The sequence below is a fragment of the Fringilla coelebs genome (genome assembly GCF_963513975.1).
Source record: "Fringilla coelebs genome assembly, chromosome: 31".
NCBI lineage: Eukaryota > Metazoa > Chordata > Aves > Passeriformes > Fringillidae > Fringilla > Fringilla coelebs.
In genome coordinates, this window is record NC_140057.1 from 60,631 (window position 1) to 73,571 (window position 12,941).

General features: G+C 53.1%; 1 protein-coding gene across 1 annotated transcript; it reads left to right on the forward strand.

Moving 5' to 3' along the window:
• The first annotated feature begins 451 nt into the window (after positions 1-451).
• LOC311164371 (uncharacterized protein) lies at positions 452-6,828 on the forward strand. The gene is made up of 3 exons (XM_084223809.1): positions 452-612; positions 1,019-1,954; positions 2,230-6,828. Exons 2-3 carry the CDS (start codon positions 1,025-1,027, stop codon positions 3,160-3,162), a joined length of 1,863 nt encoding a protein of 620 aa, XP_084079935.1. The 5' UTR covers positions 452-612; positions 1,019-1,024; the 3' UTR covers positions 3,163-6,828.
• The last annotated feature ends 6,113 nt before the right edge of the window (positions 6,829-12,941 follow it).

Genomic DNA, 12,941 nt, shown 5'->3' on the forward strand with positions numbered 1-12,941 from the left:
TTCTTGGCGGAGTTCTGAGGCGGCTCTGCCATTCTTGGCGGAGTTCTGAGGCGGCTCCGCCATTCGGAGCGGAGTTCTGAGGCGGTGTGCCATTCAGAGCGGTGTTCTGAGGCGGCTGTGCCATTCGGAGCGGAGTTCTGAGGCGGCTGTGCCATTCGGGGCGGTGTTCTGAGGCGGCTCTGCCATTCGGAGCGGAGTTCTGAGGCGGTATGCCATTCGGAGCGGTGTTCTGAGGCGGTATGCCATTCGGAGCGGTGTTCTGAGGCGGCTGTGCCATTTGGAGCGGAGTTCTGCCGCGGCTCTGCCATTCGGGGCGGTGTTCTGAGGCGGCTGTGGCCATTCAGAGCGGTGTTCTGAGGCGGCTCTGCCATTCTTGGCGGTGTTCTGAGGCGGCTCTGCCATTCGGGGCGGAGTTCTGAGGCGGCTCTGCCATTCGGGGCGGAGTTCTGAGGCGGCTCCGCCGTTCTGGGCGGTGATCTGAGGCGGCTCTGCCCTTCTGGGGCGCGCCCGGCTCCCGGGCCCGGTTCTGGGTTGGGATCATCTCTGGTGCTGAGGCTCGTTCACCACCGCAGCGTCCCCAAGGTGTCCCGAGTGAGGGTGAAGCCCCAAGAGGTGGGACAGGAGAGAGGAGATGGGGGGGGGACGGTGGGGACGCGGTGGAGCGGGGAGCCGGCGGGTACGGGGGACGCTGGCGGAGAAGGAATAGTGGGGGATGGGGGGGGACAGGGGGGGTGCGGGAGGGGACAGGGGGTGGCAAAGGGGACAGGAGAGAGTGGCAGGAAGGGGGGAGGGCGGGTACAAGGGGGGGTGGTGAAAGGGGGCAGTGGGTGACGGCGGGGGACAGTGTGGGGCGGCAGAGGGGAGGAGGCGGTGACAAAGGGACAGAGGGGACAGCAGAGCCATCCAGGGAGGAGACAGAGGGGACCCCGGGAGGGCACAGGGGGGCACCCCAGGAGGCCACAAGTGCTACTAGTGCTCGCTGACACCTCCCCTGTCCCCGGCCCTGCTGCACCTACAGGTCACCATGGTGGCCACCCTGGACGAGATGCTGTACACCTGGCTCAGGTCAGACTCGATGCCGCACAAGTCCCAAGAGTATCTGTACCCGAAGCCGATGAACTTCAGCAGGAAGCTCCGGGCCACCATGGACGCCACTGATACCACCTGGTGGCAGCACTATGTCACCTCCAAAAATAAACCCCCTCCCGCCTCCCTGAGCCGGGCCGTGGTAGTCTACAAGAGCACCCCAAGGACCAGCTGGGACCGTGTGACAATGGAGGCCAGCAAGTGGCAGCTGTTACTGGATGGGCACCTGGACAGCAGGGCCAGGCTGGCCGGGAAAGCCACCTGCAGGGAGGTGGACACTGCCCGGGCCAGGGAGCTGCAGGCTGAGGCTGCCCGTGATGGGACAGCTCAGGAACACAGCGTGGAGCTGGGTCAGGCTCTGGGCAGGGAGGAAAGGACTGAGGTGGTGGCTGGGCGTGAAGCCCAAGTGAGGAGACAGGCCATGATGGCTGCCAGTGAGGCAACCAGGGCCACCATGGTGAGATGGCGGGCAGAGACAGCCCTGAGGCAGCTGCAGTCCTTGGGGGCTGCGTGTGACGAAGCCGCTGTGTTCCCCCGGGAGCTGCAGTGGTGGCTCAGTGACATTGAGGCCACCCCAAAGGGGACAAATGAGGCGTCCCTCAATATCCCTGAGGAGTTGGTGACCAGGGTGACCAAGACTGAGTGGCTGTGGGAGGCCAACACCTGCCTGGCCAGGGGTCACCTGCTGGGGGCTGTTGATGACATCATCGTTGAGTTTCATAGCGAGCGTGGTCGTGTCAGGCCCAGTGTCTATGGGATGGCCGAGCGGTGCCAAAGAGCCACCAAGGACATCCCGAGGCTCCTTCGATCCCCAGAGTGTCCCCAGAGCGTCCCCAAAGTGTCCCGAGTGAGCATGGAGCCCCAAGAGGTGAAATGGGGAGGGGGGAAGGGGGTCACAAAGGGGATGGGGGGAGGAGCAGGAAGTGGGGAGGTGACGGGGGAAGGGGACACGGAGGGGGTGGGGGGCACAGGGTGAGGGGACACAGGAGCTGGTGGGGGGTGGCAGAGTGGAGAGCAGCGGGACCAGTGATGTGGCAGAGGGGACAAGATGCTGACAAATGGGACTCTGGGAGGGCACAGGGGCCACTGCAGGAGGCCACAAGTGCCACCAGGTCCCTGACATGTCCCATGTCTCTTCACCAGCTGTCCCTTGCCCCGCTGAAGCTGAAGGCACAAGTGGCTGTCCTGGTTGAGCTGGTGGGCATCACGGCCAGGCAGGATGTGCTGCTGCCCACGTGCCAACCATCCCTGCACGAGGCCCTGGAGAACTTCTCCAAGAACCACCATGACCCCCTGCACGGCATTGCTGAGCTCTCCTTGCAGCCCTGTTACAACTCCAGCCTTGCTGATGCTCTCCCCTCCCTCTGCTACGCTCTGGCTGCCTACCAGAACACCCCCTGGACCACCTGGGACCAGGTGAGAGGTGTGGCCAGCGGGTGGCACAAGTCCACGTTTGGGGGCACCAAGCTCCGGGACACCTGTAGGGGCATTGCCATGGAAGAAATCTCAAAAAAGGCCATGAAAGAGGCCATGAGAGAATCTTTGCAAGGTTTTGCAAATGTGGGAGAGGAAGTGGGAGAGGCTGTGCTGGCTGAGAGTCATGTCAGGGTGATGAGGCAGCGAGTGGAGGAGGTGCTGGGGCTGGGGAACAGCAGGGTGACCGCATATAGGAAAATGACAGCGTTCTACCAGGGGCTGTGGGCCAAGGTCAGGGAGATCACAGACACCATGAGGGGGAAAGGGGAGCTGTTCTATAATTTCTCCACTGCCTTGGCAGCCAAGGTTGAGCAGCTGTGGGTGGCTGGCCACATCCTGGCCAGGGATCACATGCTGGGGGCACTTGGGGACATCGGCACCATCTTCAGGTCTTGTGACCCCAATGGCTCCATTGCCTGTGGGGTGACTGAGTGGTGCCAAAGAGCCAGCAAGGACATCCCAAATCTGCTGCAGGGATGGAGATATCACCAGTGTGAGGTCCTCAGGGCAGTGACATCATCAAGGACATGGGAGGCATCACCTGTCATCTCGAAGGATTTGAGACAAATTTGGGGAATTTTCTGGGATTTTTTTCACTGAAATTGTCCCAAATCCTGATGGTAGTTTCCAGGGTGATGTCACTGTCAGAGACAGGGCTGAATGAATCCCCTCAAAAGCTTCCAGCTTTTCACTCAAATAAAGCAGAAAATGCTTATAAATGACAATAACTGTTTTTTGTGTTTCTGTATTATATTTCTGTTGTTAATCACCAGCATTTTGCTTCTGGAGGGGCTTGAAAGCAGGCCTGCAAGCAAATCTAAGTTATTATAAGAAATAACAATTGATGCTTTGGAGTGTGTCCAGAGCACTGGAGAAAATACGGCTGTCAGCACATGAGGAGTTTTATAAGCCTTAACTATGTGCCTAAGTGTATTTGTATAAGTGCCTTATTCAATTTCTGTACAACTTTTCCAGTTTTATTTGTGCTAATTGTTTTGAACCAATGAATATAAAAAGTGTAGGCGAGACGGGGGCGAGAGATCTCTGCAGCCAGGTCGTGGAACTTGGGGTTCATTGCAGGGCCCTGCTGGGAGCTGCCAGCTGCAGCTCAGAGCAGGCCCCAGAGAAGAGAGGGGTAGAGAGGGTGAGAATGGAAAAGGCAAGAGCTAAGAGCATAGAAAAATAAAGAATAAGAGAGCAAAAGCAAGACTAAAAGCAAGAGCAAGAGTAAGAGAGAGAGCAAGTATAAGAGTAATAACAAGTATAAGAGTAAGAACAAGAGTAAGAGCAATAGAGCGAAGTTCCCCTTACTATACAGTAAATCATTTGTGTTGAATATTCTGATCCTCACTAACCAATCCAGTACAACATACAACTCCTAGAGCATTTACATACAGCCTATAGAAATCATTACATTACCATACTGTTACATTTTAAACCCTAACTACTCTTTGGGCCCCTTCTGCCAAGTTCCATACCGACAGATCCAATTGGTCAAGCAACCCAAACACCATCACCAATTAAGATCATGCCCAATTAAGGAACCACCCATTGGTAACCTAATCTGCAGACCACATTTCACGTGTGCACAGCCCAGATAGGGCTCTCGTCCAGCCAGCTCTCATCAAGTCTCAGAGATGTATTTCACACCTACAATAGCTCAGCTGCCTTAGAGGGCTCCTGTGGCAGCGTTAGGTGCAAAAAAATTTGTTAAAAGACAAAATAACAAAACTCTTTACCGAGAAAAACCGAGCCAGGTGTGAGAGGCCCTCCCTCCACGGGTAAAACACCTCACAAAAATCGATTAATTCCTTTTTCTAGTTGAGTTTGGTGAGTTTGAGTGCTGTTTTTTTTCAGGAAGGGTAGAGATCCTTGCATGCACTTGTGTCAGTGATATCTGGCTACATGATTATACCTCGCATTGTGGTGCTGGACTTTCCATATGAGAATCAGCAAGCTCCAAATTTCTGGGTAATCAGCAAACATTTATACACAACAAGGAAGAAGCTCATGAATATTCTGTAAGATGAACAATCTCTTGGTTATACTGCAATATCAGCTCTTCCTCATTGTTGAGAAATTACATTTCAGTTTCTCTAATCTCTTGCTCGTTACTGTTATTACTAAATACTCGAGGACACAATGTTTTCACAAGGGCAAAGAACTCAGCTAAGCAGGGTTTGGAATTTAAATAAGCTGCGTTTGGTACTTTCCTCCCAGTTAAAAAGAAAATATGACCTTTTCTCTGTGGCCATTCCTCCCCACACTCCCTCCCCAACACGCCCTTGAGCCTCCAGAGGAACTTTTGAGATGCAAATTTACATTGCTGTGAACCATGAAAGAAACACAGGGGCACACACACCTGCAAGGGAAGTTTAGTTTCTGACTCTGATTTATATATAGTTTTCTGAAGTTTAGTTTCTGACTCTGATCTATCTAGTTTTCTAAAAGTGGCAGTGGGTTGGAGGGTGGCAGTGCCACCTCTCTAATGACACTGGACAAACCAACACTCCATCTATACAGGAATTCAAAGCAATGTGATATTTACAGAAAGTGTGTGAGAAAGAATGCCCAAGTCAGAAGGCTTAGAAAATATTAAAAATCATCAAGGTGACACAGTTACTGTGACAGAGAGGGACACACGTCCCTTCCAGCTGCTCCTCTGTGAGTCTCTCACCAGGATCCTGCCCGAGGGTGGGGAGCTCTTTGTGTATTTCCATCTGTGCTTGCCATGCCACCCTGTTTTCCCTGTTCTCTTGGAAACTGACCAAGAATCGAACTTTAGCTTTGTGTGCCTTTAAAACCGACCAAGAATCGAACTTTAGCTTTGTGTGCCTTTAAAACCGACCAAGAATCCAACTTTAGCTTTGTGTGCCTTTAAAACCGACCAAGAATCGAACTTTAGCTTTTTGTGCCTTGGAAACCGACCAAGAATCCAACTTTAGCTTTTTGTGCCTTGGAAACCGACCAAGAATCGAACTTTAGCTTTTTGTGCCTTGGAAACCGACCAAGAATCGAACTTTAGCTTTTTGTGCCTTGGAAACCGACCAAGAATCCAAGTTTAGCTTTTTGTGCCTTGGAAACCGACCAAGAATCGAACTTTAGCTTTTTGTGCCTTGGAAACCGACCAAGAATCGAACTTTAGCTTTGTGTGCCTTTAAAACCGACCAAGAATCCAACTTTAGCTTTGTGTGCCTTTAAAACCGACCAAGAATCGAACTTTAGCTTTGTGTGCCTTTAAAACCGACCAAGAATCCAACTTTAGCTTTGTGTGCCTTTAAAACCGACCAAGAATCGAACTTTAGCTTTTTGTGCCTTGGAAACTGACCAAGAATCGAACTTTAGCTTTGTGTGCCTTTAAAACCGACCAAGAATCGAACTTTAGCTTTGTGTGCCTTTAAAACCGACCAAGAATCCAACTTTAGCTTTGTGTGCCTTTAAAACCGACCAAGAATCGAACTTTAGCTTTTTGTGCCTTGGAAACTGACCAAGAATCGAACTTTAGCTTTTTGTGCCTTGGAAACTGACCAAGAATCGAACTTTAGCTTTTTGTGCCTTGGAAACCGACCAAGAATCGAACTTTAGCTTTTTGTGCCTTGGAAACCGACCAAGAATCGAACTTTAGCTTTTTGTGCCTTGGAAACCGACCAAGAATCGAACTTTAGCTTTTTGTGCCTTGGAAACCGACCAAGAATCCAAGTTTAGCTTTTTGTGCCTTGGAAACCGACCAAGAATCGAACTTTAGCTTTTTGTGCCTTGGAAACCGACCAAGAATTGAACTTCAGCCTTGTGTGCCTTGGAAACTCACCAAGAATCGAACTTGAACTTTGTATTCCTTGGCTACATGCCCGGTCCCTTAATCACTGTTTATAGCTGCAACTGAAAAAATAATTGCCTTGGGATTTTTCTTCCTGAGAAGCCTCAGGAACAAAATGGGAACAATGTTTTTTCCTGCCGTGGGATGTACAACTGGTGGATCTGTGACTGATCTCATGTGGTTGTTTTTAATTAGTGGCCAATCACAGTCCAGCTGTCTCAAACTTTGGCCAGAGACAAACCTTTGTTATCTGTTCCTTTTCTATTCTTAGCCAGCCTTCTGATGAAATCCTTTCATCGATTCTTTTAGTATAGTTTTTAATATAACATAGATCATAAAATAATAAAATCATAAAATAATAAAATAATAAAACAATAAAATAATAAAATAATAAAATAATAAAATAATAAACCATGATCCTTCTGAACACGGAAACGACTTTCTCACCTCTTCCCTCACCCTGAAACCCCTGTGATCACTGTCACAGTGCTCTGTCCCTGAAACATTCCCTGTGGAAAAGGCTTTTGGGCACAGCTGGCTCTCAGCTGCTCCCCTTGGTTACACTGAGGCGCTGCCCTTGCAGCTGCTTGTCCCAGGCTGACCTCAGGATGTTTGTGTCCCCGTTTTATTTATGCTGGATATTCTGTTCCATGCCTTCAGGACTGGCTCTGAAGAGTTAATTTTGTTTTGGTTCCTTGTCAGCTGCTCCCCAGCAGCTGCTGGGACAGACAGACAGGGCAGTACCTGGGGCTACTTCAAGTTTTGCTTGAATTTTGGTTTAGCTCTTGCTTCACTTCTGCTCTTGTTTCTACTTGGTTCCTTGTCACCTGCTGGGACAGACAAACTGGGCAGTACATGGGGCTACTTGAGATTTTTGTTTTGAATTTTTGGCTTGGCTCTTGCTTCACTTCTGCTCTTGTTTCTACTTGGTTCCTTGTCAGGTGCTCCCCAGCAGCTGCTGGGACAGACAGACAGGGCAGTACCTGGGGCTACTTCAGCTTTTTCTTGAATTTTGGTTTAGCTCTTGCTTCACTTCTGCTCTTGTTTCTGCTTAGCTTCTGTTTCCTCTTGCTACTTCTCATTAGTTAGATTATCTAAACGATCTCCATTTCTTCCTTGTTTGCCCTTTTCTGGACTTTGCTCTGGGAACACCCACAGTTTGCTCTCTATGACTACAGCAGCTCTGTCCCAGTGTCAGGACTAACAAAAGAACCACCACTTGCAAAAAATACTTTCTCAATTTGTCATATTTTTCAGCTGCTGGGACAGACAGACTGGGCAGTACATGGGGCTACTTGAGATTTTTGTTTTGAATTTTTGGCTTGGCTCTTGCTTCACTTCTGCTCTTGTTTCTACTTGGCTTCTTGTCAGCTACTCCCCAGCAGCTGCTGGGACAGACAGACTGGGCAGTACATGGGGCTACTTGAGATTTTTGTTTTGACTTTTTGCCGGGCTCTTGCTTCACTTTGCTCTTGTTTCTACTTGGCTCCTTGTCAGCAGCTCCCCAGCAGCTGCTGGGACAGACAGACTGGGCAGTACATGGGGCTACTTGAGATTTTTGTTTTGAATTTTTGGCTTGGCTCTTGCTTCACTTCTACTCTTGTTTCTGCTTAGCTTCTGTTTTCTCTTGCCACTTCTCATTAGTTAGATTATCTAAACGATCTCCATTTCTTCCTGGACTGTTTGTCCTTTTCTGGATTTTTGATCTGGAAACACCCACAGTTTTCTCTCTGTGACTGCAGCAGCCCTGTCCCAGTGCCAGGACTAACAAAAGAACCACCACCACCATGAGAGATTTTCTCAATTTGTCATATTTTTCAGAGTGGTGACAGAGTCCTTTCATCTGGCATTGCTCATTTTGGGTGCTGTTCCTGCTAGATAAACACATTATTTCCGCTTCTCTCTGACTAAACCCTCCCAAACTGGCTGGGAGGAGGGGCTGTGTGGGTTTGCTTTCTGGAGCAAACACACACACACACACTTTTGGAGGATTTCTCCCAAATTTGCCCCAAACCAGGACACTGCTGTTATACAATCTGCTAACAGTCATGCTATGAAAATTCGATCCAACCTTAGCACGGGCATTTATCAACTCATTTAACGATGGGTTCTCATTAGGAAGCAGTTCTGTCACCCTCTGGCTGTCCTTGCTGCCTTCATCTTTTTTAAACTGCAAACTTAGCTGATTTTTGATTTCTGATATCGGATTTCTGCACTAACAATTTGTTTTTCCGTAGCATCTTGCAATCTCTCTGAATTGTCATTTCCTTTACCCCTTGTCTTATCTTGGAACATTTCTGGGTCATGTTTGTCACGTTGGCTGCTTTAAACAGGGCTTGCGGACCCAATTCCTTCACTGGTGTTATGAACAAGAAAAAGGTTATCCATTTTCTTAGGTTGCAAAGTTTACAACTAGAACCCAGAACTGCCAAATGGGAGTCCGATTGAAAGTTTGTAATTTCAAGTTGTTGGTATGTTCTGTAACAATGGACTTTTTGCTGCCCGTTCTCAGTGACTGCGGGGCTGGTGGGGGCCGATCCCCCACCTTCGGCGCGGTCCCTCCGGGGCCGGGGATGATGTGGGAGCGTCCCCTCCCCAGCGCGGGTCCCGTGGGTCCGGGGATGATGTGGGAGCGGCTCCTCCCCAGTGCGGGTCCCGGTGGAGCCGGGGATGATGTGGGAGCGGCTCCTCCCCAGCGCGGGTCCCGCTGGGGTCGGGGATGATGTGGGAGCGGCTCCTCCCCAGCGCGGGTCCGGGGATGATGTGGGAGCGGCTCCTCCCCAGCGCGGGTCCCGGTGGAGCCGGGGATGATGTGGGAGCGACCCCTCCCCAGCGCGGGTCCGGGGATGATGTGGGAGCGACCCCTCCCCAGCGCGGGTCCGGGCAGCCCCCGCGGGTGGTGTCAGCAGGACCGGCCCGTCCCGGGAGCGTCCCGGGAGTGTCCCGGGAGCGGCGGGCTGCCCCCCACCACGGGGCACGGGTAACAAGGGGGAGGTGACACTCCGGGGGTGACAAAGCGGGGGGGAAGAGACTGACCCCGAGTCCCTTCCCAGCAGAGACGGCTGCAGGGAGGGCATAGCCCACTGTCTCCCGAGTGCTGGCAGCCCTGACAGATTGATATGCTAATGTAGCCGTTAACGCTGTATTGTACCAGTATCACCTTGCCTGGGACGACTGTTTCTCGATGGGATGGGAGGGCGATATCCAAACATGTAAACGAATCCCAGACCCAAGGTGCAACGGGGTGAAAACCCCTAAACTCGTCTAATAAACCCCCAAAACAACGAGCCAACTCAATTAAGAGTAGAGCGGGGTCTGGATATCAAGGACAGAGTCCCGAGCCTGCAGGGATGCTGGAAGCCTCGGTCGCCCCTCACCCGAGCTGGAGAAGACCACAGCGCGAGTGAGGACCCCGGGACTGGCCGGCAGTAAGGCGGGTATTACCCTAAAAATCTCGTGAGGACGGGACCCCCACTCTGCCCCTCAGGGGACAAAGCTGCTGCACGATTCCTCCTCCTCTGAGTCACCCTGGGAACAGCGACAGGAGCTGCGGACCTGCTGGGTGCCCCTATCCTGAGCTGATCACTTTTAATAAAGGCATCAAAAGGAGAATTGCCTCCTGCCCATTTATTACAGTTGTGGACTCTGGCCAAAGGGTTTGTGTGTGATCTGTGCATCTGGCTGTCACCCTCGGACAGTTGTGGACTCTGGCCAAAGGGTTTGTGTGTGATCTGTGCATCAGGCTATTGCCCTAGGACAGTTGGCAGCTTTAACCGAATGTTTTGTGTGACCTGTGAACCAGGCTAGTGCTTGCCTGAGTAAATAAACTGGAATAGAAACTGCAGACAAAGTTATGAGGAAGCCTGTAAATACCTGCAAGCCCAAAGATCGATGTGCAGTTGGAGGGAAAACTGCCTCCACTGTACCCAGCGCTGTTTTGCTCATACTTTACCATAATTAATAAATAAATTTATTGCTGCTTGAATATTGACCTAATCAAGCTACTTATTTATAACACATGGAAGCTGCAGGATTTGGGCGCTTTGGCTCAATCCCAATTTAGGCAATTTAGGCAATTTAGGCTCCCTCCCGAATGGATTTAGGCTCCCTCCCAGGGAATTAGGCTGCGTCCCAGGGGATTTAGGCTCCCTCCCCAGTGGATTTAGGCTCAGTCCCAGGCGATTTAGGCTCCATCCCAGGGGATTTAGGCTCTGTCCCGACATTTCCAGACGGTTTCCGCCGTTCCCGGCCGGATTCATGAGGGAACGCGGCGCGCTCTGAGGACCGGGCGGAAATGCCCTCACCAAAGATGGCGGCGCGGCTTCACCCCAGAGACGGGCAGTTTGCGCTGGTAGAGCCAAGGGAGCGCTCCTGGGGGACGCTGCCGGGTGGATTTGGGCGCTTTGCTTGAACCCCAGGCGATTCAGGCTCCATCCCAGTGGATTTAGGCTCTGTCCCGACATTTCCAGGCGGATTTATTCCGCCGTTCCCGGCCGGATTCCTGAGGGAACGCGGCGCGCTCTGAGGAGCGGGCAGAAGTGCCCTCACCCAAGATGGCGGCGATGCTTCACACCAGAGATGGGCTGTTTGCGCCGGTTGCGCGTTGAGAGCCCTCCTGGAGGACGCTGCTGGGTGGATTTTGGAGCTTTGGTTGATCCCCAGGGGATTTAGGCTCCATCCCAGGGGATTTAGGCTCTGTCCCGCCATTTCCAGGCGGATTTATTCCGCCGTTCCCGGCCGGATTTACGAGGGAACGCGGAGCGCTCTGAGGAGCGGGCGGAAGTGCCCTCACCAAAGATGGCGGCGATGCTTCACCCCAGAGATGGGCAGTTTGCGCTGGTAGAGCCAAGGGAGCGCTCCTGGAGGACGCTGCTGGGTGGATTTGGGGGCGCTTTGGCTCAATTCCAGTGGATTTAGGCTCCCTCCCAGGGGATTTAGGCTCCGTTCCGACATTTCCAGGCGGATTCATTCCGCCCTTCCCGGCTGAATTTATGAGGGAACGCGGAGCGCTCTGAAGAACGGGCGGAAGTGCCCTCACCCAAGATGGCGGCGTGAATTGCCCTCACGCCAGAGACGGGCAGTTTGCGCTCGTTGAGCCAAGGAAGAGCTCCTGGGGGACGCTGCTGGGTGGATTTGGGCGCTTTGGTTGAATCCCAGGCGATTTAGGCTCCATCCCAGTGGATTTAGGCTCTGTCCCGACATTTCCAGGCGGATTTATTCCGCCGTTCCCGGCCGGATTCCTGAGGGAACGCGGAGCGCTCTGAGGACCGGGCGGAAGTGCCCTCACCCAAGATGGCGGCCATGCTTCACAACAGAGACTTGCGGTTTGCGCTGGTTGAGCCAAGGGAGCGCTCCTGGGGGACGCTGCTGCGTGGATTTGGGCGCTTTGGCTCAATTCCAGTGGATTTAGGCTCCCTCCCAGGGGATTTAGGCTCGGTCCCGCTATTTCCAGGCGGATTCCGCCGTTCCCGGCTGGATTCCTGAGGGAACGCGGAGGGCTCTGAAGAACGGGCGGAAGTGCCCTCACCAAAGATGGCGGCGCGGCTTCACCCCAGAGACGGGCAGTTTGCGCTGGTTGAGCCAAGGGAGCGCTCCTGGAGGACGCTCCTGGGTGGATTTGGGCGCTTTGGCTCAATCCCAGGCGATTTAGGCTCCATCCCCAGGGGATTTAGGCTCTGTCCCGACATTTCCAGGCGGATTTATTCCGCCGTTCCCGGCCGGATTTACGAGGGAACGCGGAGCGCTCTGAGGAGCGGGCGGAAGTGCCCTCACCAAAGATGGCGGCGATGCTTCACCCCAGAGATGGGCAGTTTGCACTGGTAGAGCCAAGGGAGCGCACCTGGGGGACGCTGCTGGGTGGATTTGGGCGCTTTGGTTGATCCCCAGGCGATTTAGGCTCCATCTCAGGGGATTTAGGCTCTGTCCCGACATTTCCAGGCGGATTCATTCCGCCGTTCCCGGCCGGATTCCTGAGGGAACGCGGCGCGCTCTGAGGACCGGGCGGAAGTGCCCTCACCAAACATGGCGGCGATGCTTCACAACAGAGACGGGCAGTTTGCGCTGGTAGAGCCAAGGGAGCGCTCCTGGGGGACGCTCCTGGGTGGATTTGGGTGCATTGGCTCAATCCCAGGCGATTTAGGCTCCATCCCCATGGGATTTAGGCTCTGTCCCGGCATTTCCAGGCGGATTCATTCCGCCGTTCCCGGCCGGATTTAAGAGGGAACCCGGAGCGCTCTGAGGAGCGGGCGGAAGTGCCCTCACCCAAGATGGCGGCGCGGCTTCACCCCAGAGACGGGCGGTTTGCGCTCGTTGAGCCAAGGGAGCGCTCCTGGAGGACGCTGCAGGGTGCATTTGGGCGCTTTGGTTGAACCCCAGGGGATTTAGGCTCAGTCCCGCCATTTCCAGGCTCAATCCCGCCGTTTCTGGTTGGATTTAGGCGGGAACGGGGCGCGCTCTGAGGAGCGAGCGGAACTGCCCTCACCCAAGATGGCGGCGCCGCCTCACACCAGAGACGGGCGGTTTGCGCTGGTTTAGCTTAAGGAGCGCTCCTGGGGGACGCTGC

What these genes read in the sequence shown, in the direction of transcription:
- LOC311164371 (XM_084223809.1), top strand. Translation starts at nt 1,025, where the DNA reads ATGGTGGCCACCCTGGACGAGATGCTGTACACCTGGCTCAGGTCAGAC. An exon ending in TGAGCATGGAGCCCCAAGAG is followed by an intron (nt 1,955 to 2,229) that starts GTGAAATGGGGA and finishes TCTCTTCACCAG; the next exon opens with CTGTCCCTTGCCCCGCTGAA.